The sequence below is a fragment of the Notechis scutatus genome, chromosome 10 (genome assembly GCF_049901735.1).
Source record: "Notechis scutatus isolate UNSWTSFEM ecotype Mainland chromosome 10, rNotScu1.2, whole genome shotgun sequence".
Classification (NCBI taxonomy): Eukaryota; Metazoa; Chordata; class Lepidosauria; order Squamata; family Elapidae; genus Notechis; species Notechis scutatus.
The window spans coordinates 17,344,973-17,371,788 of NC_142018.1; the positions used below are offsets into that span (position 1 = coordinate 17,344,973).

Here is a 26,816-nt window from a genome sequence, read left to right on the forward strand (position 1 = left end):
GTGCAATTTTCAACAACCGATCAAGAAACAACCTAAAATTACTTTTCGAACCCCCAAAAAAGGCAAAGGAAAAGAAAGAGGAAACCAAAACATTTTTTTTTAAATGCCTCTAAAGGAGCTGCTGCTTTGTCTGCAGAGCTTCAAATTAGTAGCAGATTTTTTTTGTAAGCAATTGATACTTCCCCCCCACCCATTTTTAAATTAACATGCACATTTTATAAAAAAAAAAATTACAACCCATTGACCGAACTTATCGCTAGCGTGAAGCCTTCACTCTGAAAAAGTTATTTTCATTTGATAAACATACATTTCTTTTTATACAGCTTCTATGAAAATGTCTCTCCCCCCACCTTTTTTTGTTCTTTTTGTTCTTTTTTTTTACTTAAATACAACATTTTTTTTTGCACAGCATTTTGCATTTCCTTTTGCTGGAACATTATAGCATTCAGGAATTTAAAATCACAGTTTCAGGAAAAAGAGCAAGTTTCTTTTTGCTTAACATCTCTGTAAAAAAAAACAAACACCACACACATGAGTGCCAGCTTGTTCTTCAGGAGAAATGTTTCTTGAGCTAATTTTCTTCTTGTTATTTAATGTTACTTTTGTGTGTGTGTGTGACAATGAAATGAGCATTTCACCCATTTTAATTTCTACAGGCTATCCCTTGTCTTATATGAACTATCAAATATATCATTAAAGAACGTTTCTCTTCCTTTTGAATAAGCTATCAAATATATTTCCAGCGACTTATTTCAAACATCGTCTTCTTCTTTTTTTATTATTATTATTATTATTTTAAAGAAAAAAATATATATCTCTATGTCTTATCGTCATTTTTAAATTGAATTAATATCCAGTATGTTGTTAATGGGATGAAATGCCGCAGAGATATCACGCCGCACACATCCTGTCCTTTTGTATTAAAGGTAATTAATTAGTAGGCAGAATTTATTTTTATTTTTGAAACTTATTTGTGGTTTATCTTTTCCAGAGGACGGATGGCTGCATGGAAGGAGGTGGTTTATATTTTGCCATTCAAAACCAGCCTGATTCATTTGACACAACTCTGCCTACTTTTTCCCCCCTCCTCCTATTATTCCAAGACCTTCATCCCCAACTCTGAAAAACCTGCAAGCCTATTTAATTCGAATCATCGGTGATTAAACCTGAATTTTATTTTATTTTTTAATCCACCAACCCTACCGTTGAGCCCTCCCACATAAGATTCACATCCCGAACACTTGTTTACGTCTGAAAAACTGTTAAGGCAGTAACGCTTAACTCATCATCTTGAGTGTTGAATTCTGGAATGCATTATATTTTCTTTATAAAACTCAAGATTTGACTTTTTTTATTATTTAAAGAAAAAAGTAAATAGCTGCGGGAAACAGCTGAGAATAACTACGGTAAAGCAACTGAAACTGGTCCCCTTTTAAAGTACCATTCTGTCTTTGTTTTTCCTCTCTCTTTGTGTGTGTGTGTGTGTGTGTGTGTGTGTGTGTGTGTGTGAAGTAAGCATGAAAACCACAACTGCTTCACCTGAGCACAGTGCTAAAGTTACCTGTTGAAATGACAATGCAAAGGTGAAAAGAGACAGACAGCAGGGCTCCTAAAACAGCACGACGAGAGCCAAATTGTTCTCTCCCATCTGTCATTTCAATATTCAGTGATAATCAGTTTTGTTCTGAAGAGATAGAAGTACGTTTCTGAGGGGACAGATCGCAGAAAACAACATTGGGAGGGTCGGTTACTTCTCAAAGCTCTACTAGATCGGACTATTATTATTATTATTATTTAAGAAAGCACTTGGAGATGATCACTAAAATGGCTGGGACACCTGCCAACCTGCCTGATTTCTCTCTCCAAAGTGACTTTTAGTAGGAAATGAAATGTGTGTGTGTGTGTGTGTGTCTGTGTGTGTGTGTGTGTGTTTGGTGCGGTGGCCTAGAGGTGGAGCTCTTGCCTCACAATCAGGAGGCTGTGAGTTCAATCCTAGGTTGGAGGCAGATATTTCTCTCTCTGGGCACAACTGAGAATTTATCTGCTGAATATAACTCTATAACTTGGTGACAGGAAAGGCATCCGGCCAGTAAACACTCAGCTCCATTCAGTTGCCCCGACTCCAACCCGCAAGGGATTATGGGATCATTAAAAGACAATGGTGATATATATATATATATTTGTGTGTGTGTGTGTGTGTGGTCTACAATAGCGATGGTAGACAGAGAATTCTGGAAAGAATAAAATGGCAGAAAAATAGCATGACAATATCCCAACTTTCAATGAACAGACAGTTCCAGGAAGATAAGCAGTGGGATTCTGAGGTGTATTAGGAACAGCGTAACATTTTAATAATAAGTAGAGAAAAAAGGGATTTGAGAATCTTTCCTTTTCTCCCTAAAGAACATCCATGGTTTCTGTGCAGTGGTATCAAAGAATGGCTTCTGTTGAACGTTTTGATTTTCTTTCTTTCTTTCTTTCTTTCTTTCTTTCTTTCTTTCTTTCTTTCTTTCTTTCTTTCTTTCTTTCTTTCTTTCTTTCTTTCTTTCTTTCTTTCTTTCTTTCTTTCTTTCTTTCTTTCTTTTCTCTCTCTCTCTCTGTGTCTCTGCCTTTATGAATATTGTCTGCTGAACGGACTAGTCTCTTGCCACGTTTTTGTTCATTTTTCAAGCAAAGCAAAAATATTATTTTTTTTGTTCTGATGGTTTGCATTGTTTCTAAAGTCTTAAGAATCTCCTGTTAAGGCACTGAAGGAAAACCAAAAAAAAAAAAAAAATTCCTGTGAAAAGTTCTTTGCACCAACATCAGTATGGTGTCAAAACCGACACCCGGGAGAGAGAGTAAAATTGGCTCAGGTGACCAGGATCACTGAAGTAACTGGGAATCTCAGTTGTTTCCTCCCTTTGCAAGCCGTGATAAATGCAGGATCTGTAATGAGAGGACAAAAAGCTGAGCTGTGTCCCACAGAGGCCAAATCATACGTGGGGACCAGGAAAAAAACATCAGAGGAAGGAGGGGGATCATCTCACTAAATTTTCTTCTCCTCCCCCTAATTTTCTATGGTTCAATGGTGTGGCCCACACAGTGCACCCCTCTCATTTTTGGAGCTTCCCCCTTTAAGATTTTGAGGTAAGTGGTGGACCTGAGTAGAACCAAATTGTTGGCCAGAGGACACTGTTCAAGGTATTCATTTCCTGTCCCGAGGGTGCTTTTTTCAAGAAGCAGCTGGACTTTCTGTTTTGTTTTTTTCTTGAAAATGTTTTGCTTCTCATCCAAGAAGCTTCTTCAGCTCTTCAGAAAACCAAAACCAAAACCCAGAAAGTCCAGTTGCCTCTTGAAAAAAGCACCTTTGGGACAACCATGACTTGGATGATAGAGAATCTCCATCAATGTATTATTTATTTATTTAATTTATATTGCCGCCCTATTCGCCCATGGCGACTCAAGGCGGCTTACACAATGTAAAACCATATTTAAAACAAAAAATAAAAATAAAAAAAAAACAATTAGACATAGTAGCAACGGCCCTAGTGGGGACATCGCCATAAAATCGGACTCAGTTGATAGAGAAAGCTATTCAAAACTTGACTTTACATGAAAGTAAAATTCATGCCCTCCACTTTATGGAAAGGAGAGAGATGACTATTTCGTCAGCCATCTGTTTTCATGTGTTCCGTCACAATAACAAAGAGAATTTTGCCCAGTTCTCTTCAGGACCTCAAAAGTTCTCTTCCATTGGACAACAGGAGAAAGATCTCTGAAAAGTACTTACCGCTGCTCCTCAGTTTAATACATACAAGTGAATATCATATATAGAAGGTATTTTTATAATAATAATAATAATAATAATAATAATAATAATAATAATAATAATAATAATAATAATAATAATATCAGCAGCATTGTTTTATATGTGTGCTCTTGGATGGGTCAGTATTTTCAACAATTTTGAATGTATGCAGCGATGGGGTTCAAATAACCGGTTCTCTGTCCGATTGCTGGGTGGGCATGACCTAGTTGGCCTTCTGCACCACGCTGGGAGCGGAAACAGGCCGGGTGGGGGGGTTGTTTTCACCCTCCCCGGGCTCTGGAGGTTCTCTGGAGGCTGGAAATAGGCCCGTTTCCAGCCTCCCAGAACTTCCAGTCGGGGTCCGTATGCAATGGCCATTCTTGCTGGAGGGGATGTGCATTGCTTGCACAAATTAAAATACTTCAAACCTCGATGTTTGTCGGCTTGTATCTTGAAACTACGATCATCCAAGAGGACCGGTGGAGACTTCCGGGAGGCCCTGAACTTACCTGGGATCCAAAATGGGCCAAGTGGGGACCCCTGGGAGGGGCAGGGGCAGGGTGGGCGGGGCCAGCCAGTTGTCAGAATGACCGGTTCGCCCAACCAGATGTAAGATGAACATCCAATTCGGCCAAACCGGTGTGAACCAGCTGAAGCCCACCCACCCCCTGAATGTATGGCTGTTGAACGAATGAGAAAAAAATTAGATGCTGACTTAAAACCCAGATTTGAATACTCTGTGAAGGGCAATGGATTTGTGGTTATTTAAGAAATAACTGTAATTTTGGATTTTAATTGCTAGCTTCAGACTCTTTGGTGGGGGGTGAGGGCGACATGCTTCCTTGGATGCAACAAATGAACTAAGGAGTTTATACATCTCAATGCAAGTTGAAAGGTGGACAATCACAATATGAGTGAAATAGACCGTACATTAAAATTCCTTGTTCATTGGAGGATGCTACTCTAGATAACTGCGTTTCTGTTGAAATAATTGGACGGAATTTCAGTCTTTATCATAATTCTCTCTTTAATGTATGGCTCTCCAAAACTGAGCCAAGTAGTCAGAGTTTCCTGCTCCTTACTTCAATTTATTGGAATTCTAAACCAAGAGGCGGAAATGATTTATCATGTTCAAGAAATAAATAATCACCAATGTCCATTTCCTGAAGAAAAGGAGTCCTGCCATGAAAAGGATGGATACCATCCCATCTCCAGATACTACTTAATTTATGTAAAAATACGACTTTAATATTAAATACTGTGCTTTATCACAGCAAGTCGTTCTACCAGAAAAAAAGATGTATTGATAGAAGAAAATATTTGTAGCTCGGGGTTGGTGCTCTCTGAGCTTGGTAACCAAACCAAACCTCTTCCAGATGTTTCATTACCAAACTAGGTAAACATCATCAATGCATTAATATTGTTATCCAGTTTGGTTATGACATATCTGCAATAAAACAATCAAGCTCAAGAAACCACCAAGGAATCCCCAAAGATATACGAATGGTTTGAATTAGCCCCTTCCATTGATAGAATCGACCAATTGTTGATTGACAAATGATTTAAGAGTCAATCCAATCAACTTTGCAGATCCAAAAGGGCGTTCCTAGCTGCCTTGCATACGACGTCCAAGATGTCCAGTCCTAAAGTGTTACTTCAGATGCAGAAGGAGAAGACAAAACACCAAAAACACGTCAACATAAAGCCCACCAAACATGTAAAAACCAGTGGATTTGCTTACTCAAACCTTTAGCCATACCACTAGATCTTTACACTTTCTGTTCCATACACGTTGTATCCTTCTCTGTACGTAGCATAATTCTGGGTATTGGGTGCAGGAGCTGGCTTAAAGTTTTGTGTGTTCTTTGTGAGTTTCATTCGTTTGGCTTCGGCTCGAGACTTGTAACAGAACTCTATCAAAGCCACCGTCATGGCCAGGCCAAGTCCTCCAACCAGGATATAAAACACCCCTGCCACATTGCTCAAGCTGAGTGCGCTTGTCTTGTCCTAAGAAAAATGAACCAGTCGGTTAGCTTCAGAGTAGGAAAATCAACAGACAGGTGGACATTTGTGTTACTTAGGCAAAAGAACGAGAGGGATTTGCTACGAAAACCTAAGGCTTTTTCCTGCATCCGAGCATAAAGCTCTTCACACCCAAATTTCAAAATACAATTGTCAACACTTTTTTTTTTTTTTTTGGTAGCTTAAAGTTACAAATCGTGCTCCAGAAAAGAAAGAAAGAAAGAAAAAAATATTTTACAAGAGGAACACACCCGGAAAAGGAAGTTTCATTCCACCCGCCCCATCTATTTTTTGAGTGCTAATTACGCACAAGGACAGAAAATTTGCTCTGTGCTATGAACCACGTTTCACTGCTGGTATGGTGAATATGACTGTATCATCTAACCATCCCTTGAAATGTGTCAGATATTCCCACTGGAGTGGGGCTGAAGAAAGCAGGGTGAATTTAAAGAATTTCCAAAATGAAAAAGAAGAAGAAGAAGAAGAAGAAGAAAAAGAAGAAAACAAAAAAAAAGAGGAGAAGAAGGCCTTTGAAAATGGTTTTCAACTGATGCATAGATCGATCATTCAAATTTGACTACTATTTCCCCTGACATCCTAATAGCCATGTTGTAAGAGGTTGGCCAGTTATCTTCAGGCTGAGCTTGCTAACGTTAATTTCGGTATGAACATCAGGGCTGAACCAAGAAACAAAACAAAAACCCAGCAAAAATAAAGATGGATTTCTGTACTCTCTAAGCTGTAATCCTTAAGGCAGAAGGAGAAGGAAAAAAAAATAACTGTCTGGGGTTTATTTTATTTTTTGTCTGAAACCTCATTGTAACCATTTTGCTTCTGGATTGGTTTACCAAATCCCTTGGTTCTCGGTTTATGGTGACTCCTTCCACTTTGAGCTGTGACACAAAGAAAATCAGAAGGCTTGTCAACGTGAGAAAGTTGTGCTGGTACCACTGAGTGTGAATTGGAAACGCAGTCAAACTGATTCAGGTCCCAAGGTGGACAGAACCCTTTTGGACTTCCAAGGGGAGTGTTTCAGAAAGCCTACTTGGGCCAGAAAACACCCAACAACTTTAACGTCGCAGGAGGGTTGCGGTTCAGCCAAACCAGATAACGGGTGGCCTAGCAAAAATCCAACTGAGTTGGCAACGAAGAGACGGACGTTGACTTCTTCTGCGTTGGAAAGAAAAATCTACCACCCCGTCAGCATGTCCACACAAGGGGTGTGACCCAGCTTCACAACGGACTCATCTTCAAACCAGCACAACTCTCTTATGTAGGCAAGGCCTGAGTGGTTGATGTCAATCTGGATTCCAGACCAATCTGGCAGATATTACAGAAAACCGGTGCTTTGCAATAGTTTGCAGGTTGAGCCTCTGCTTACCGTAAGAGTAAGAGTAACCGTAAGTAGCTGGATGGTGTTTTTTTTCTTTTACAATCGGTCTATCGAATCAGCTTCTTGTATGGAATCCCTTGAAGTACCTTTCCCCACGTATAATATAATCCAAGGTAGGCAGGGAAAGTCAAGGGCACACCGAGAAGCCTAGCTACTGCGGTTTCCCTGGATTTTTAAGTTCTCATTTCAAATTTTGAGGCTAACCCTGCAGTGGTGCATTTAAACATCCATCGGCCCAAGAGTCAACTGAAATTTAAAAGGCTATATCCTAGCCCTCTTGAAACCAATATATGTCTCTCGTGGCTTCAGAAGGGCCAGGGGATGAGCCCTTCTGAAAAACATCTAAGAATGCTGATTAGGAAAATGTCCATAGTCTTTTGTTGTTGTTGTTTTTGTTTAAAAAAAAAAAACCACACACACTAAAGGCACAAATAAGAAATATTCCATTCCTATTTATTTACAAGAGGAACCAGACGTCCCGCTGTGCTTTGTGCCTCAAAAAGTGCATCCCAAAAAATGTGATTTTAATAATTTGGGGGGGGGGGGCGGGCAAGGGGAGGAGGGTTTTCCAATGGTCCCATTAAAATACATTCTCCAATGTCGCAATCCCATATAGGCGGAAAGTGCTTTCTTCCAAATAAAAAAAAAAACAAAAACCGAAAAGCAGGGGAGAAGCCTCATCTTTACGTCCACAGAGCAGACAGCCATAGGGTGGCTCCCCCATCACCTTCAACACCCCAGCAATATGTGTCTATAATAAGCCGAAAGCCATACCATTTAAAAAGAAGAAAAAGAAAGTGGGCGGGGAGGGGAGAGAAAGAAAGAAAGGAAAATCGAAGGCTGAGTTTGCAAAAAAAAAAAATTATTATTTGTTGGTATGGAATGTAGCAATACAGTAGCAAAATGGTTTGATGAATAATCATGTTTTGTTTTGTTTTCAAAAAGCAACCAAATGGTTAATATTTATGGAATGAATTTGCAATAAAACAATGCAATATTAGAGATATTTTTTTGACAAAAAAAAGAAGAGAGAGAGAGAGAGGATGTTTTACGCTTATTAAATACTTATCTTCTTAAAAATGTTTTTTTGTGCTCATGTATGTTCTGGGGTGTTTTTTTCCCCCCTCCCTTTCACTGTATACAGAAAGAAGTGACAAAATTCCTAGGAAAACTCTGCATCTTCTTCTTTTTTGGGGGGGGGGAGGTGTTTATCTGTGCAAACCAGAGAAGCCACAGTGGGATTATTTAATATTGAGTGACTCTGGCCAACTTAAAGAATCAAAAACAAAATCCTATCGGTTTTAAAAAGATTGAAAGACAGAGGAGAGAAAGAAAGAGTTGCACCATATGCAAATAATAATAATAATAATAATAATAATAATAATAATAATAATAATAATAATAATAATAATATGGGGACGTGTTATCGCAACGAAGAAGGAAGTCAGACTATCTATATCTTTGGCTAATTCTTCAACGAAGATCTCCTTTGGTATATAAAAATAGTTCTCTTCTTATCCTTCTGGATATAAAGAGTTATATTTATGGAATGGATTTGCAATAAAACAATGCATTATTAATTTTTAAAAAAAACTTTCCATGTCTTTCTATGGAAAAAAAAAAAAAGGATGTTTTATGCTTTTTCAACTATCCGCTCAAAAACAATCAGCTTCAGCATTCTTGAGTCTTTTGATTTGTTTGTGTTTCCCCTCCATTACTGTATTCAGAAGAAAGTTTTAAAAAATTAAATAAATTCTAAGGGCCCTTTGAAAATTTTGAGCGGATAAAGATTACCATCCAAGGCCAACTTCTCTCTCGTGGCACGTTTGTTGTTGTTGTTGTTTAATGTGCGCGAGATGCAAAAGCCACCGAATAGTGATTTTTTATATGGAGTGACTTTGGCCAATTCCAAGGACAATTTTTTTTAAAAAAAAATCCCTCTACTTTAAAAAAGAGACACACGGAGAGAGAAGAAAGCAAGAATGAAGTTGCATTGAATGCCATCTCTCTCTATATATATTATTGCATATATATTATTGCAATAATATATATATATATATATATATATATATATATATATATATATATATATATATATATATATATAATTGCAAAGGAAAAATAATAATAATAATAATAAAGAACATCAGGCTATCTCTTGGCTAATTCTTCAATGGAATGTCTCCTTTGGGAGAATAAGTTTTATTTAAAAAAGAAGAAGAAGAAGAGGAGTTCACTTCAGAAGATAAAGCGATAACTTTGGGGAAGAAATCAAATGAGAACTCAAAAATAATAATGGGGGGAAAAAACAGGGGATCAGAGAAAATCCTTCAGCAAACTGCAAAACTGACCTTGCTTCCGGAATCCTTGGCACCACATTCACCTTTATCGTACCACCATTTGTTTTTCAGCTTGTCTAAGATGCCTTGTTCACTGAGTTTCAATACTGCAAGGTTTACAGGAGTTCTTTACGTGGGAAATAACATAAATAACATTATATTATGTTATTTTATGTTATTCAAGCTTTAAACTACTTTCAAACTATACAAAGCGATAAAGCAGGTTTCCTGGCTGCAAACGTCAAAAGATATAGCTCTAGAATCACTAGCGGTGTGTATAGATATACATATATATACATACATACATACATATATATAAATATATATATATATATACACAGGAATATTTAGCTCATACTGCAGGCAAACTGGATCATCAAACCCCTTTATAAAGAACGTTTAAACTTCTAGAACACCACTCGATCACCAGGTCCTGCCCATATCGCTTTGAGTAATCGGCACATGCTGTTAAATCCGTTCAGTGGAAAGCGTGGGATCTGATTTCCCCATTTGGTTGGTTGGCTTGCACGGTGGATACCGTTTGACAGCCTGCAGTAGCTTTGAGACAGACTTTATCCTCAAAAGGCTTCCTTATTGAGCTAACAGAAAGAACAAAAGAGGCTGGCTGGGTCATGTCCACATGTGAAGATGCCATCAAACCATTGATTGCTAAAAGCACTATGCAGAAGAATCTTCTCAACTAATGGTTAGCAAAACCTGGTTGGAGTTGGATAAGGACGCATGGAATTCAAGGAGAGTTGGACATAGTTTGCTTGTGGCTACGTAGGGATTCTAGGCTGATTCCTCTTTTAATTCCACCTCCAGGTCCTGCCATCCCTTCTCCTGCAACCGAGCTATTTGGCGAGAAATTCTAGCTGAAGACGGAGAATATCCAGATTTCTCTATACAAGATCAAAAGACAAGATCAAACATTTTCTCTCCCAATGCACAAAGAAATTAGCTGACATGTTTGTGGGCTTGTTTATTCTCAGGTTTAGGGGCAATATATCCTGAATAGTTATAGACGTACAGTGCTAGAAACTGCGCAGAGATTCCCATGCATAGTCACAATGTCATGATATCCTGTTCCCATCGAGAAGGGGTTTAAAGAAGTAGTTACGGAGGACAAGGGACTCGAATCTTTCAATAATAATAATAATAATAATAATAATAATAATAATAATAATAATAATAACAACAACAACAACAACAACAACAACCACAAATCCAGGAAACGGTTGCATTCCTGAGTTAACCCAAACTCTGCTCTACTAATTCTGTAACTTTAGGTCATGAAATCCTCCACTGAAGCAAAGCTCGAAACTTTTGGATCTACTCAAAGTCACATGGTTTTCTGAAGTTTTAAAAGAATCCCAGGATGTCACCTGTGGTACACTCAGTTACCCTGAATGCCTTTTGATGAGTCTGCTAATTTGTACATCAGTAAGTGGAACCCCATTTGAACCCGCAACAGTCCAGGGGTATAAATTCCCTTATGAAGCCCATGCAGTTTGCTATTCAACTGCTTAGCAAGCACCAATTGATAGGTGGGCATGATTTCCAACTTTGGATGGCTTAGTTCACATGACCTGCTAAACCAAATTGGGAGAGATATGGAAACATCCAGAACAGGAAGGCTTGGAGTAATGTTGCCCATGGGGTTGCAATGGGTCAGACACGACTTCGCAACTAACAACAACAACAATGGAAACATCCAGAGGCAGATGAATAAGGAGCCACTCCACACGGCTGCTTTAATCCGACCAACAATAAGCTATGTTTGCTTTTCCTGCTCAAGGAATCTCAACCCTGAACTAAAAACCCAGAGACAAGGCTGCCCGTCTCGGCTAAGCATCTCTTTGAACAGCATAACTGCCTACAATAGGCTGCCATCCCTTGGAAAAAATTCAGCAGCAGCCTTGCATGAAATGAAATGATGTGCACCCTCTTGTGCTTCCGATATGCTGATATGCTTTGCAATTTGATATGCTTTGCGATCCAAACTGAAACAGTAAATTAGACCTCCCCAACAATATTAAATACATAACATTTGAGACTAATTGAGAGGCAGATGATTCTTGCTAGTGAAGAAACATCTTCTTCTTTCTACCATGCTTCCCTGAAAATAAGACCCTGTCTTGGTATGCGCATGTGCAGGAAGGTGGGGTGTGTGTGTGGGGTCACATGTGCATGCACAGAGGTGCACAATGGACACACAGGGAGTCATGTGCACATATGCAGGGGGTAGCGCACACGTTGCATTATGAGTGCAGGCATGGGCATGCGCGCCTGCCCCACACTTTCGGCACACGATGACATAAAGGTTAGCCATCCCTGGACTAGACAATGGTCAGAGGAAAGACAGGTGAGCTCGCAGAAGGTTCCTTTCTACTGAAAATTAAGACTAGTTCACGGCTCCAGATTTTAAAACTTGCTAATCTCTTTTTAAAAAAAATCCAAAGAAAATAAGAGGCTGGCCAGGACCGCAGGCAACCATTCGTTTAGCAATGGTTGAAAGTTACTGTCAACTAAAAAAATACTTCTTTGGTCTTTTTAGTTGCCAGCAGAAAGGGAATGGGGGAAAGCAGTGCATTCCTTAAATGCTTCAGAAAATTGCTAGGCAGCCGAAGCTGTTGGTGCACAAGATTATTACTGGAGAACATGATTGATGACTTTTGGCTATGGATGTGTCCCATTGGAGAATATACATCCAGGGGGTGGGAGGAAGACCAGAGTCAAGTGAATGATGTGTCTTAGAGTCGTCTGTACCCAGGTAACGCTGACATGGTCACTCCTAATAAATCATTTTTTTTTTTTACTTTGAGAGATGCAGCTAGAGACTTATGATTTGAATGGGGGTGTATAGTCGGAGCCCTGACAGTTCCCACAGCACTGAAAAATGGGACTTACGTCTGGACCTCACCATTATGATAGTTGCAACCTTTTCCTGGGATCAAAATTTGAGTGTCTGGCAACTGGCATGCATGGACGATGCTTGCAGTGTCCTGAGATCACATGGTCACCACTTGTGTGACCTTTCCCAGCCAACGTCTGTGAAACAAAGTCAATGGTGGAAGCTATGAATTCCCTTAGCAACCGTGGTAAAATAGGTCGTAAAAATCAGGCATGACCGATTTGACCCATCTCAGTCAGCAACAAAAACTCTGCTCCAAATTGTAGTTGTAAGTCGAGGACTACCTGTATATGAAGATGCTATTGGTGGTGAGTTGGACTTGAGAAAATGAGAGCATCGGTTGTGTTGAACAATGTTGATAATGGGCTCGGACCTTCCTTGTTTTGATCGTTGCTTTCAGAAGTAAAAAGTTAAGAAAAACAGAACCGATTAATTCAGAAAAGTCTTCAACTAAAATCCTTATGCTGAATTTTGTTATTTTTTTTAAAAAAAACCCTTTATTCCTTTTTAAAATTCATCTTCATCTCTGACAGTTATATCAGAGTCAGGTTCCAATGCAGTCTTTTGCAGTCCATTTGTTACGGCATTGCTGAACTAACCTCAAAACATTATTTCACGAAAGACTTCATAGCAGCGGGAGAGCATCCAAAGAGGGCTGTTCACCCACCCCGGTCTACGCTTGTGAATTTTCTGGGTGTACCTTGCTGTTCTTACCTTCTGTTTTCGCCTGTTGGATGCCAGCCCCTCCAACAGCTGGAATCAGATGAGGAGGTGGCGTGGGAGTCAGGGTCAGCATCAAGGCATCCTGAGAGTGCCAAGGGGATGAGGGAATGGAGCTGGCAGAGAGAGAGAGACAGATAGACAGACAGAGAGACAGACAGACAGACAGACAGAGATGGAGCCTGGGCCATCCGTCAGCCCTCAGATGGAGAGTCAACAGCCCCCAGGTCTGGAGGTGGCTTGATGAGGAAGAGGAGGAACAGCTGGGTGCAGTGCCTGACATGCGGATGCACAAAAGGCAGAGGAGAGGAGAGCAGTGGAAATCTTTAAGCCAGCCCTTGGGACAGAAGAGCCACTGCTGCTAGTGAAGCCCCACCCTGGCTCTGGGGATAAAAGGCAGGGGGCGGAGATGAATAGATGTGGCAGACAACTGTTATTCTCCCTGCCAGAGAGAGTTGTTAACCTGCTGTGAGAGAGAGGGAGATTTTTTGCTGGAGCTGCTGGCTAATAAAGGAATCATTGCTTCAACTATAGAGGGCTTGTCATATTTGGGGAGTTGGGTCAGAGCACCTTCTTCCTTTTGTTTTGCTCTCAATTAAGCACAAGGAAAAACATTTCCCCCCTTCCTTATTCTTCCTGAATGGTGGGGTTCAGCCACTTTGAAGAGATGATTTGAAGTTGCATCAAGGTGCCAACTTTGGATGACATTTGGACGGCCTGCATACTTATGAAACAGATGTTGTTTTGCCTTTCCATCCTTTCTGGGGAGGGAGGAAGGGGCGCTCTGAATGCAAACATTGGCTGCTGATGGCTTATTCACTTCCTTTTCACCAGCAGAGGTTTTCAAAGGCAGAAGTTGAATGCAGCCATTCATCAGCATTCAATCTCCCGAAAGACGAAATCTCAATTAGTCTGCCGAGTTTTCAATCGAATGGCGTAGAGCTTCGTATCTGCGAGATTTCTCATTGGTACTTTTCTTAACGTAAGAAAAACGAACTATAGAAGAGTTGCATTTCCTTGATGATGAGTAAGGAATGAGAGCATTTTTCTAAATAGTTCTGTTCCATTTTCCATCAATATATTTGTTCCTGAAATGAGATTCCTTCTTTGCAATGGAATACATTTCTTTACTTTTCTTTTTGAGAAGTAAATATAGCTTTTGATCCATTTAGCCTTGGATGTTCTCATGGTCATTGCAAATGTAGTGTCAATGGAGTAGCTTTTTTCAGGCTTCTGTATTGTGTTGGTTGGTAAATTTGTTCTGTTATTTGCTGTCTTCTTCCCCAGCCTTCTGGAGTTTGCATCTGTTTGCCTCTAGGGTGTAAGAGGAATCCATACTAAGCATTTATTTAAAAAAAAACAAACACCAATGTGTTTTCCTTCTCTCTCCCAGTGCAAATAATATCTATGGACAGATTTTTCACTCTAGTGTTTGCTTCATCTTCAAAACAAATCCTAGCACAATTTTGATATTGTCAAGGTATTGTGCAATAGTCAAGTTCCATCAAGATAAGATGACGAATTTTATTAACAGACTCACAAAATCTGCTTCATCAACCTGCATCCAGTTTTGGACACCATATTGTAAAAAAAGATGTTGAGACTCAAGAAAGCGTGCAGAGAAGAGCAACAAAGACAAATAGGGTGCTGGAGGCTAAAACATATGATGAATGGTTGCAGGAATTCGATATGTCTAGTCTAGTGAAAAGAAGGACCAGGGGTGACAAGATAGCAGGGTTCCAGTATTTGAGGGGCTGCCACAAAGAAGAAGGAGTGAGGGCAGGACAAGAAACAATGAATGGAAACCAATCAAGGAGAGAAGCAACCTACAGCTAAGGAGAAATTTCCTGACAGTGGAAACAATTAATCAGTGGAATGGCTTGCCTTCAGAAGTTGTGGGAGCTTCATCACTGGAGGTTCCTAAGGAGAGATTGATCAGTCATCATTTGTCTGGGGTGCTGTGGGGTCTCCTGCTTGAGCAGTGGGCTGGGCTATAAGACCTCCAAGCTCCCTTCCAATTCTATAATTTGGTTATTCTGTTATTCTCCTTCCTGACCTTGCTGCAAATGTTGAGACGTCATGGTGAATTTCCATTGACTTGCTTGGTAGAAATATCATCAATGCAACAACCACTTCAGATCTCTTCCTTTTGCAGCAATATTTCAACAGTATTGCAGCACAAAAGAGGGAACTTGGCAGGCATTGCTCTTGAGCAAACTATATTGCCTTTGATGAGATCCAACCACATTCATTTGAAGGATATAATATAGATGGCTTTCTTTTGTCGTGTAGCTGAATATGTGTTATTTCAGTCAAGAAAAAGAACATTAAAATATTTAAACATTCCATCTGCCAATTGACTTTCATCTGGGATATTCCACAATCTCCCTCTCAGGGGGGGAAAAAACTTTTCAAAAGAACACAAAAGTCCCTTGGACAATTTGATTTGTGTTGATATCAAGGAAGGGACAGAATTACGATTGTACTCAATTGCTTTCTGTGCAATTAAGTAAATGTATCAGGTGAAGAGTGCTGCAAGCTGGCAAATCGACAGTGATTCTTCAGCCCATTAAGACTGCAAAATTTCTGACTTCGGATCTGTAGTGTACAGCAAAAAAAAAATAACAAGCTTGCAGGTAAAACCTTTTCAATTGCCCAAGAGAAAAGGAGGAAGCACTGAAATGGGGGGGAGAAAGAATGGCCAGGTGTACATGACCAGGTGTGCATCCATTATTCATGATGGCTCAGAAAAAAAAAAGTTTTTTTTTCCAGACTAGAAGGAAAAAGTTAACTCCTCTTAGGAATGACAGTTTACCAGATGGTGAGGAATACTGTAGATGTTTTGACCCAGCTCCCCAAACATGACAAACCCTCTTCCTTCCCAAAGACCAACCCATAGATTTCCACTGCTCTCCTCTCCTCTGCTTTCTGTGCATCTGTGTGTCAGGGATTGCACCCAGCTGTTCCTCCTCTTCCTCATCAGCCACCTCCAGACCTGGGAGCTGTTGACTCTCCATCTAAGGGCTGATGGACAACCCAAGCTCCATTTCTCTCTCTCCCTCTCTCCCTCCCTCCCTCCCTCCCCCCCCTCTCTCTGTCAGCTCTATTCCCTCTTCCTCCTTGGGGCTCTCAGATTGCCCTGATGCTGACTCTGATTCCCACGTCTCCTTTTCTCCTCCTCCTCCTCTTCTAATTCGGCTGCTGGAGGGGCCAATGGTTGACAGTCCACAACAGTAGAATAGTCAACGTTCCACACACCAACATGGTTCATGTTTAGGGAAGCTGGCACTTTCAAGTGAAAATCACATAGAGGATTTGCGCTTATGGGTTTACAGCGCTAACTGGCAATGGGCCAATTATTTAATCAGTCTTCCAAGTTTTTACAATTCAGCGGAAGGATGGTTCGGATGAGTTGGCAACCTTCTGATCTTTGAGTCTTTCTAAAGCACCTTTTGTTCCTCACACAGAGGTGAAGGACCTCGATTGGAATGTCCAACCTTTGCAATTTCAAGACTGGTGGACCTCAATTCCCTTCCCTTACAGCCCTAAGATTCTGATTCTAAATACCTTGGGAATTATGGAGGGAGAGCGAGAAATGTACCCTTAATATATGAGGCGCATATGTACCTCCCATTCTTAGCCAAAGAAAGAAAGATCAGTTGGCACCAGGAACGGTAGGGATCAATCAGGCATTGAGATACATTTAATATTCTACTCCAGCAGTATCAAGTTAGAACTTCTAATCAATCCAAGGTGCTGGGAATTTCAACTGACTAAATTTAACAGACTTATTTGCTAAGAGAAAAAGGCATGAAATGTGTAGGATGCCTCCAAAGGAAGTAATCCTAGGCCTAGTTCATGCAAGCTATAGGTCCTGGCTTGCTTTACTAATGGTTGCTGAATCAATCAATTAACTCGGTTCACCAAACATGCTAATTCCTAGCACCCTTCTGGCACTGATGATGTTACCTAGTTGGGTAATGAAACGTCTGCAAGAGAAATGTCTAGGGAAATTCTCAGTCCTCCAGGTCATGGTTGTCCCAAAGGTGCTTTTTTTTCAAGAGGCAACTGGACTTTCTGTTTTTTCTTTGAAGACGTTTCACTTCTCCTCCAAGAAGCTTCTTCAGCTTTGAGCTTCTTGGAGGAGAAGCGAAATGTCTTCAAAGAAAACAAAGAAAGTCCAGTTGCCTCTTGAAAAAAAGCACCTTTGGGTCTGCAAGAGAACAACCAATCTTCAGAGAGTGCTAAAGACCCACCTACTAATTTATTACTGAATGTATACCTTGCTTAACAAACATGCAAGCACTTTTAAGTCAAAAGCCACTAGCCATATTATGCCTTTTTTGCAACAAGGTGTTTCCTAAGCACAGTTTCTTGGTTCTTTGAATCATACAGATGACCTGATTACTCCTAAAAGGTTTCTTTTGTGTCCCAGTTTATCCTTTTGCATAAGTGACATTTGATTTGACCAAGCAATTTTTTTTTTAATCTCTCCTCCGGTGCCTGATACACTCCAGGGAGAATGTTCTTTAATCTGCTTGAATGAGCGAAGACTTTTTAGATAGATGCAGACAACTATTTAAATCATATATATATATATGATTATATATATGTTTTCATATATATATATATTCTTAAGTTTTCGCGGGTACTTACATGTATGGTATTCAGCTTTGTTCGGGTATTTTCCCATGTCATTATAGTTGTGCTTTTAAAGTTGCCACACAATGTTGCCAGCCAATCAAGACAAAAAAAGCCACAAAACAGACAAGATATTAGAAACACCAATCAAGCAGAACACAGCAAACTCCAAGACTAATAAACACAGACCAAGACTCCCAACCAATCAGGATTAAGAAAAAACCATTCTGGCACAGCAGTAGGCTAGCCCCAAATTTAAAACTGAAACGGCTGTGAAAGTCTGACTCACAGATAAACACAATACAGAAGCCTGATGATGGCAGATGAGATTCTGCCGAAATGGGTATTTTCCCACGTCATTATAGTTGTGCTTTTAAAGTTGTAGCAACGTTTCGGCAGAATCTCATCTGCTATCATCAGGCTTCTGTATTGTGTTCGTTTATACAGAAGCCTGATGACGGCAGATAAGATTCTGCCGAAACGTTGCTACAACTTTAAAAGCACAACTACAATGACATGGGAAAATACCCGAACAAAGCTGAATACCATACATATAAGTACCCGTGAAAACTTAAGAAAACATATAAAGATAAAGATAAAGATAAAGATAAAGATAAAGATAAAGATAGATAAAGATAAAGATAAAGATTCATCTCATTAAACTCCAGCTTCACTGCAGCGAGGTTAATATGAACAATTAAATTATCCCCAGGGTGAGTTTGCCAATCGTGGGGAACTTAGAAGAAGTTGCCACTTGGTAAATTGTCACTCATTTTTCATTCTCAAGTGCACAATTCATACAAAGCCAACACTTTTTTTTCCTTAGGTCTAGGTTATTTTAAAAGGAAGAAACAATCACACAATTACAATGCCATGCACAAAGAGAACTAAGCCCAAACTGGCTTGAAGATCACTGTGCTTAAATGTGCAGCTTGGATGCATTAATGAAAATGAAAAATTGAATTAAGTATGAATGCTCAAACTCCTTCAAATGCAAGTGCTATAATCCTGCTACTGAGTAGAACGTAAGCAAAACTGAAAACCTCAAGATTTCTAACCCGGGCCTTTTAATCCCAAAGAAGCTACAGACACCTCTTTTTTTTAACATAAGAATACATCTAAGACCAGATGCACAAGTTCCATTTTTGGCTTACAAAGCTGCTTGGTCCTATGAGAAGAATATATCAACCAGGAACACAAAGACTGTTTAATAATCTACTAAAATACTAGAAAAGAGGGTGGGGGGATATCCATAGCTCCATGCACAGAAACCAAGTTGCTTATAGCAATAGCACGTAGACTTATATACCGCTTTACAGTGCTTTACAGGCCTCTCTAAGCAGTTTACAGAGTCATCCTATTGTCCCCCAACAATCTGGGTCCTCGTTTTACCCACCTCGGAAGGATGGAAGGTTGAGTCAACCTTGAGCCTGGTGAGATTCGAACTGCCAAATTGCAGGCAGCAGGCAGGCAGCAGAAGCAGCCTGCAGCACTGCACTCTAACCACTGTGCCACTATGGCTCAGCAGCTCTTTCTTCTGGGACCAGGTCCTTCCACTGATTAATGGATGAATTCATTTTTCAACCTAGCATGTTCAACACATCAGGAAGGCAGCCAATTATGGAAACTCCCTCTCAGTTTCCTACATATAAAGTCTGCAACAACAAATGAAGTCCGAAACACCGAAGCTTAGATCTTCTCCATGCCAGGAGGTGTTGTAACCCTGCAGTGGTCTGTTCACTCCCCGCCACCCAAATGGGGTGAGGACCTGGCCCTTCTAAAGACCAAGGAGACAACGGCATGGATAATTATTCTTCCATATGTAGAAGCTTCTGGATTTTTATCTCCCCATCAGAATCCTCCAGCAGTGCGGCTAATCAGCCTGTCACTTTATTATTGCCAATACTTCACAACGATGACAAAAGCAGAGTGGGTGGAAATATGTGGGTTATGAATTGCTTATTTAAGGTCACAATAAGAACTTGACATAAAGGATTTGTGTAGGTAGGTGCAATATTATAAAATGCCAAGCAAGAAAGGAGGGGAGGATGAAACCAAACAGAAAGAGCCAGAATTCCTTTTAAGGAGAGAACGGATAAAAACACCCCACATACATTCTGCCCTATTTACCAGCCTGTTGCTTGGAAGGATAGAGGAAAATTAGGATACGGCTATACAGGTAGTCCTTGAATTACAACCATTGCTTTAGCGACCGTTCAAAATTAAAGCGGCACTAAAAAAGTGAATTGTTTTCATCCTTATGACTGTCGCAGCCTCCCTGTAGTCACGTGGTCAAAATCTTGGCCACTGGGTTATATTTGATAATGGTTTGCAGTCACCTTTCATGACTTTCTGACAAGCAAAGTCAATGGGGAAACCAGATTCACTTAATGACCGTGGCAACAAAAGTCATCACAACAGGGCAAAGCTCACTTAAACAATGGAAATTTTGGGCTCCTTTGGGGTTGTAAAAGGACTGCCCATAAAAGGATAAGGGTGTCCTTTTCATCAGGGTTTCATTGCCATACATTGCTATCATCCTGGACAAGACATATTGTTGTGGCCTGTCGGCCATCGGCCCCTCCAGCAGCCGAATCAGATGAGGAGGAGGCAGTGTGGGAGTCAGGGTTAGCATCAAGGCAGCCTGAGAGCTCCGAGGGGGAAGAGGGAATGGAGCTGGCAGAGAGAGAGAGGGAGTGACAGACAGAGCCTGGACCATCCGTCAGCCCTCAGATGGAGAGTCAACAGCCCCCAGACCTGGAGGTTGTTAGGGATAACATTGTTTACCCTAACTGGTTTGGGTAAAAATAATAAATAAGGTATCATGGTTTGTTGGTTAAAGTGTGTGTAACTTTAACTGCAAGAATGTAATTAAGGGTGTGGTTGTAAAAGCACTATATAAGAAGAGAGGCAATTGCAGCTCTCTCTCTCTGACTTACTGATCCCTAATTACTGGATGGATTGATGACTGCGTTCTTGCTGGAACGGGGAGAGAAAAAGGAGTGTTGATTTTTTTCTCAACGGAGAGAAGATAAAGATTGGACTGATTTATTGTAAGTGAACTGACATTGGCTATTCAACACGGACTTAGCAAATAGAGTATCCCCGACAAGACTTGACTGAAATGATATATGACTAATGGACCGTTTATTTGACTATGCTATAATTCTTAAATGGAATAAACTATATTTTTGATAGCACAAGCGTATCTGTATTTTTACTGCGTGTTAACTAGAAAACTTATCTCACACATTTACCTGTCTTCCTATCTGACTTCGCTGCATGTTCTGTTTAGTTTGTTTTCCTTAACACCTGTTGGGGAATCCAGGCTTAACAGAGGTGACTGATGAGGAAGAGGAAGAACAGCTGGGTGCGGTGCCTGATGCGTGGATGCACAGAAGGCAGAGGAGAGGAGAGCAGTGGAAATCTATGGGCTGGTCCTTGGGATGGAAGAGCCAGGTCTGGAGGTGACTGATGAGGAAGAGGAGGAACAGCTGGGTCCAGTGCCTGACGCGTGGATGCGCAGAAGGCAGAGGAAAGGAGAGCGGTGGAACTCTATGGGCTGGTCCCTGGGATGGAAGAGCCACCGCTTCTACCAAAGCCTCACCTTAGCTCTGGGGATAAAAGGCAGGGGGCAGAGATGAATAGGTGTGGCAGACAGCTATTCATTTTCCAGCTGGCTGGACTTGTTAGCTTACATTGAGAGAAAAACATTTTGCTGGGGCTGCTGGCATTCCTAATAAAGGAATTGTTGATTAATTACAAAAGGTTTGATATGTTTGGGGAGCTGGGTGAGAATACACATAACTCAGAATCGAATTGTTGGCTTCTTGGTGTTTGTCTTCTCCTAGTCATTTCATTACCAAGCTAGGTGGCATCATCAGCATAAGGGCAAGTTACATGTTATTATTATTTTTTTATCCATAGTCTACTTTTTAACTGAACGTTCACATCAGACTGTAGACACCAGCTCAAAATGCCACAAACAAAAGAACTGCATGAAGCAAGTTAAATAAAAGCAAATGGTATATAAATAGCTCAGCGTGGAACAATCCAGCCTGCCTCCAGGTATTATGGCCTTCAATTTCCATTTGACTGAGTCATCTTGGCCAGTGGGAACTGCTTACAAGAACTGTAGTCCAAAATAACTGGAAGACAACATGACATGTTTGTCTGCAAGATTATTTATACACGTGAGAATTTCTACGTAATCTTGCATTGTTCCTCTAGAAAAAAAAACTTGAAATGGCTAGCTAGATTACTGTCTCTCTGTCCAAGAGCTATTCCTCCAAGGATAAACAGTTTTCACCAAGAAAAAGGGAAAAAAAATGACAAATCTAACCTTCCTTGCCTAAGAAATCTCTCTTGAATATTTGCAACTGAGTTGTCTTACTTAAAGGTTGGGAATTAATGCTTTTGAAGTCAGGGATGTGAAGACATTACAGCCCAGCAAAGGAAATGATATAAAATCACAACTGACTAAGTGAAGCTACCTTGAGCAAAAATTACAGGTACTGTTCAAAGAGGAACATGAATCTTTTGCAATCCATTGAGAGAATAGGAGGGATGGGGTTTTTGGTTGTTGGTTTTTCTTTTACAGGAGACAGTAAAGACAAAGGAAAGAAGAGATATTGCCATCTCCCTACACAACTGTAATGGGCCACTCTGACGCCTTTGATGAGACTAGAGCAGCATGACCCATATTGTATTCCCAGGGGAGGCAGCCTGGATGATTTGAGCTTTAAGTCTGGAAACGAGGCTGTCCATTCTTAAAAGCAGCTTGACACAGCCAAAACAAACAAGCAAGAGCAATCTGGAGTGACCGAATAAGGAGAGAAAAGCTCTTATTATTATCTACTTGTATAGAGCAAAGAATGAGACAGCCGGAAATACATTTCGCTTAGTCGCATAGGAACCACTACATTAAAGATTAAGCTAGAAAGACTATTTCTTCGAGTGCCAATGGATACTGATATTTCCTTTCCCTCCCCGTTGGATTTTCTTCCTAGCAAACAGAAGGAAATTCCTTGGTTTTAATCACGTTACACTTGTTGTAGTTATCCAAATATGATGAAAGGAAATGGGTTTACCAGGCTCTCTTTATGAAGAGGTCCATGCGGGAACCACGTTAACTTCCTTGCGCGGTTTTATTGCTATCAATAATTTTGCCGTAATTAGGTTGCTTCACTCCAGAAAGTGCTTACACTTTCTTTTCTTAGGGGAGGGGGGAAAAAAGGAAGTTTGGTTGTTATTTCTTGTTTTCCTTCCCTCCCATTGCAATCTTCAAAAAATTAACAGAGTCTTTTGTAGCATTAACTTTCAATGAATGGAATTAATTCTATTAAGGCTCTTTTTATGCCAGCAGGGTTTTTAGATTGGACAAGAAGTGGCAGAAGTTACATATCGATGGACGACAGACTCAAGCTTTGGGGGTTCCTGGGGGCTCTTGTTTGGTTCACCTGTGAAGCAGAGAAAAATTCAATCATGACCCTCACCTGGCGCCCTCAAAAAAAGGTTGGGAAATTCCCAACCAGAGTGAAGCTGGTGGTTGGTGATGACAAAAAAATGTAACTCAACCCATTGGGAGGGAACAAGAGGAGAGGCTACCTTAGATCATCAGAGTGTTAAAAAAAGGCAAGAGAGAAATCACAACTGTGCGACCAAATTCCTGCCTTTTGTATATGTCAATGTTGCACGCATGCACTAAGGGGCTGGCCTTTGATTCCTCTATTGTCGCCGCCATCTTTAATTTTCCAACCCCCTGAGGCAACTCTGAGGCCCTCAAATGTCTTAATTTCAACAGTTGTCACACAACCATAGTTAACGTGATAAGAGAGGGAGAAAAGGCTAATTAAATATGGGATGGGAGAGTCATCATGTTCAAATCCCTATATGGCATAAGGCCCGAATATCTGAGAGACCACTAATCTCCAATCATTTCTGTCCAGGCCTCTTTCATTAATTATTGACATCTTGTAGGACCAAGAAAACAAACCTTCTCTATGATGGCACCCCATAAACAGCACACACACACACACACACACACGCACGAGATAAGGATGGCACCCTCTCTTCTGGGCCTCCAGAAAACCTTGAAAATGTAGCTGTGAATCTAATCCTGGGGCCAATCCTTCTCATTTATTTAAGGCCATTTTGTTCAGTTGATTTTTGTCACTTAGATCAGGGGTCCCCAACCACCGGTCCGCCGACCGGTACTGGTCCGTGGAACAAATCCTACCGGGCGCTGGTTTGCTGGCGCCGCCATCTTGTTTTGATGAAAAAGTGCTTCCGGTGAGCTTTCCGGGTGAAAGCTCAGAAGCACTTTCATAGATGCGGCTGCGCTCGTGAGCTTTCCGGGTAGAAAGCCATTTCTATCCGGAAAAGCTCATAGTAGCGCGCATCTTGTTTGATGAAAAGTGCCGGTGAGCTCACCGGAAGCACTTTTTCATCAAAACAAGATGGCGGCGCCCAGCTGATGCCGGTACCGGGCCGCAGCATAAAAAAGGTTGGGGATCACTGACTTAGATTATTTTAGTCTGGACTCTCTGTCTGATTTAATGTTTTATGTTGCTTTCATGGTTTGTTTGTTTGTTTTTTCTCCAATTTTTTAAACTGCCCAGAGTCCATTGGAATTGGGCAGTCTGTACTGAAATAAAGAGATACCTATCAACCCTTTTGCTGTGGTTGATGAACTTTTAAAGGTTCGTAAGAGCTGTCGTGGCACAGTGATTAGGTCAGTAAAATGAGGACTCAGATTATTGGGGAGCAAGATGCTGACCTTGTAAACCACTTAGAGAGGACTGTAAACCATGACGGAGTGGTATATAAGTCTAAGTGCTATTGGTATTGTTATTGTTGGCTATTGAAGGCTAACTCTGCCCACAGTCAGGAGTTCGATCCTGACCGGCTTAAGGTTGACTCAAATTTCTATCCTTCCAAGAGGACCCAGATATGCTGACTCTGTAAACCACCCAGAGAGGACTGCAAAACACTACGAAGGGGTATATAAGTCTAAGTGCTGTTGCTATTGCTAATTCTGCCCACTGCCTGGAGTTCGATTCTCACTGGTTCAAGGTTGACTCAGCCTTCCACCTTTCCAAGGCTGGTAAAAGGAGAACCCAGATTGTTTGGGGGGCAATAGGCTGACTCTGTAAATAGCTTAGAGAGGGCTGTAAAACACTATAAGCCTAAGTTGCTATTGCTATTAAGGTCCATACTGTGGGTCTCGACCAGCCAAGGCCAACCCAGTAGGGCAAGTTCTCTCTGTTAGTCCAATAAAAGAGAGCAGAAATAAGAGGAGACTGTCCGATGGAAGAAGCTACAAGGCAAGTGAGGGACCTGACCTTGATTGGGTTCAAGGCGGTCTCCATGACAAAGTTCTTTGCCCCCGTCCACCCTCCCCGATGCATCAAATAACAGCTTTGCCGAATACTCTTGACTAAGGTACCCGATTGTGGTGACATTGAGGCTGACCTTGGAGTCACCGCCCCCGCTGCCGCACTCTCCTTTGTCGTACCACCATTTGTTTTTCAATTTGTCCAACAGGCCTTGCTCATTCAGTTTTAATACTGCCAGGTTTACAGCATTTCTTGAAACGATAAAACATAACTCGTAAGAATATAGCAGCGATGCTCGGTTAAAGGTGTTCAAACGCAGAAGGAAAGGAGCAGAAGGACAAATTGGCCAGAAAGAAGAAGAAGGAAAAAAAAAATCTTTGGTTTGGTCTTTTTTTTTAACATTTTTTTGGAGGGGTTCGGTGGATTCTGGTTTTAAAGTGCTTCGGTTTAGGGGTTTTTAGAAGCGAGGTGTCATTTTACCCCCACAGTGAGGTGGCGCTAGAGAGCGTGGATTGGTTACAGCAAATGGCGGGGTGAAATTGGAAGGATACAAACATTTGCTGAAAAACCCTGAGGTGTGTAGGATGGGGGGGAGATTGTCTTCAGAGAGAGAAAGAAAGGAAGGGGGAAAAAAGGAGGGGAGAAAAAAAAGGAAAAACACAACGAGAACACCACCTCATGCAATTTAAGATTCATCACATAGGGCGGTTTTAAACTTGGGCTTTGACCATTTCAATTGAGAGGGGAAAAAAGAGTCACTGGACAGTCAAATTAAACAAACAAACAAATAAACAAACAGCAACCATCCGGAGGGACAACATGGAGAGAACATTTGATGTGTGGGGGTGGGGATATAATATATGGATGCATTCAAGTCAACAAAACTGTAATTTACCATTGTATTTAACTCCATGGGATACTGTTTTTTAAGATTTTGTTTTTCGTTTTTGTTATTAAAAAAAAATACTGTTTATGTTTACCTCAAATCCACAAGAAAGAAAGAAAAAAAAGACAACACAATACATCAGGGTAGGTGGAATACTATAACAACATGGAGATTGTTATATTATTCCACCCACCTTAATGCTGAGCCTTTAGGAGTTGCTACACCATAGCCTTTGGAATCCAGGTTCCCACCAACTTTCATTGTGTCACAGGGCTTTCGCTGTTCAATGTACTCATTCATGGTGGATTCGAGCAGGAATGCAAACTTTCCCTTTGATTTCCTCACGCGGGCCACCCCGTCAGCCGTGGTTTTGGCAAACACCGAGGGCTCTGCCGACTTCATGTACGACCACATTTTCTCATAGACCGCAATTTTGGATCTCTGAGAGGGAGAGAGAGAGGGAGAGAAGGGGAGGGAGAGAGAGAGAAGGAGAGGGAGAGAGGGAGAGGGAGGGAAAGAGGAAGAAGGAGTGGGAGAGAGGGAGAAAGAGAGAGAGGGAGGGAGAGAGGGGGAGAAAGAGGGAGTGAGAGAGTGAGAGAGAGAGAGATTGTTTATTTATTATTTATTTATTTATTTATATCCTGCCTTTACTCTTTGTTTTTACCAAGAACTTAAGACGTCAAACCTACCCAACACATCTTCCTCCTCATGTTTGCATAGAATTTGCAAAGATGGCACCATTGACTTGTTTGATTAAGGAAAAGTCAATAACTA

At 40.9% G+C, this 26,816-nt stretch overlaps 1 protein-coding gene across 8 annotated transcripts in view; it reads right to left on the minus strand.

Moving 5' to 3' along the window:
- Positions 1 to 222: 222 nt before the first annotated feature.
- The window catches only part of GRIA3 (glutamate ionotropic receptor AMPA type subunit 3), a 144,326-nt gene continuing 117,732 nt past the window's right edge, over positions 223 to 26,816 (minus strand). The window contains exons 13-16 of one of the 8 annotated variants that reach the window (XM_087972150.1): positions 26,335 to 26,483; positions 9,557 to 9,671; positions 5,550 to 5,797; positions 223 to 2,928 (exon numbers count right to left, since the gene is read on the minus strand). In XM_087972150.1, coding sequence (XP_087828276.1) covers positions 5,552 to 5,797; positions 9,557 to 9,671; positions 26,335 to 26,483 — 510 coding nt within the window. In that variant the 3' untranslated portion in view covers positions 223 to 2,928; positions 5,550 to 5,551. Of the gene's footprint in view, positions 2,929 to 5,537; positions 5,798 to 9,556; positions 9,672 to 25,292; positions 25,408 to 26,235; positions 26,484 to 26,816 lie in introns of those variants that run through there. The other 7 variants (XM_087972151.1, XM_087972149.1, XM_087972147.1 and 4 more) reach the window with 7 other exon arrangements.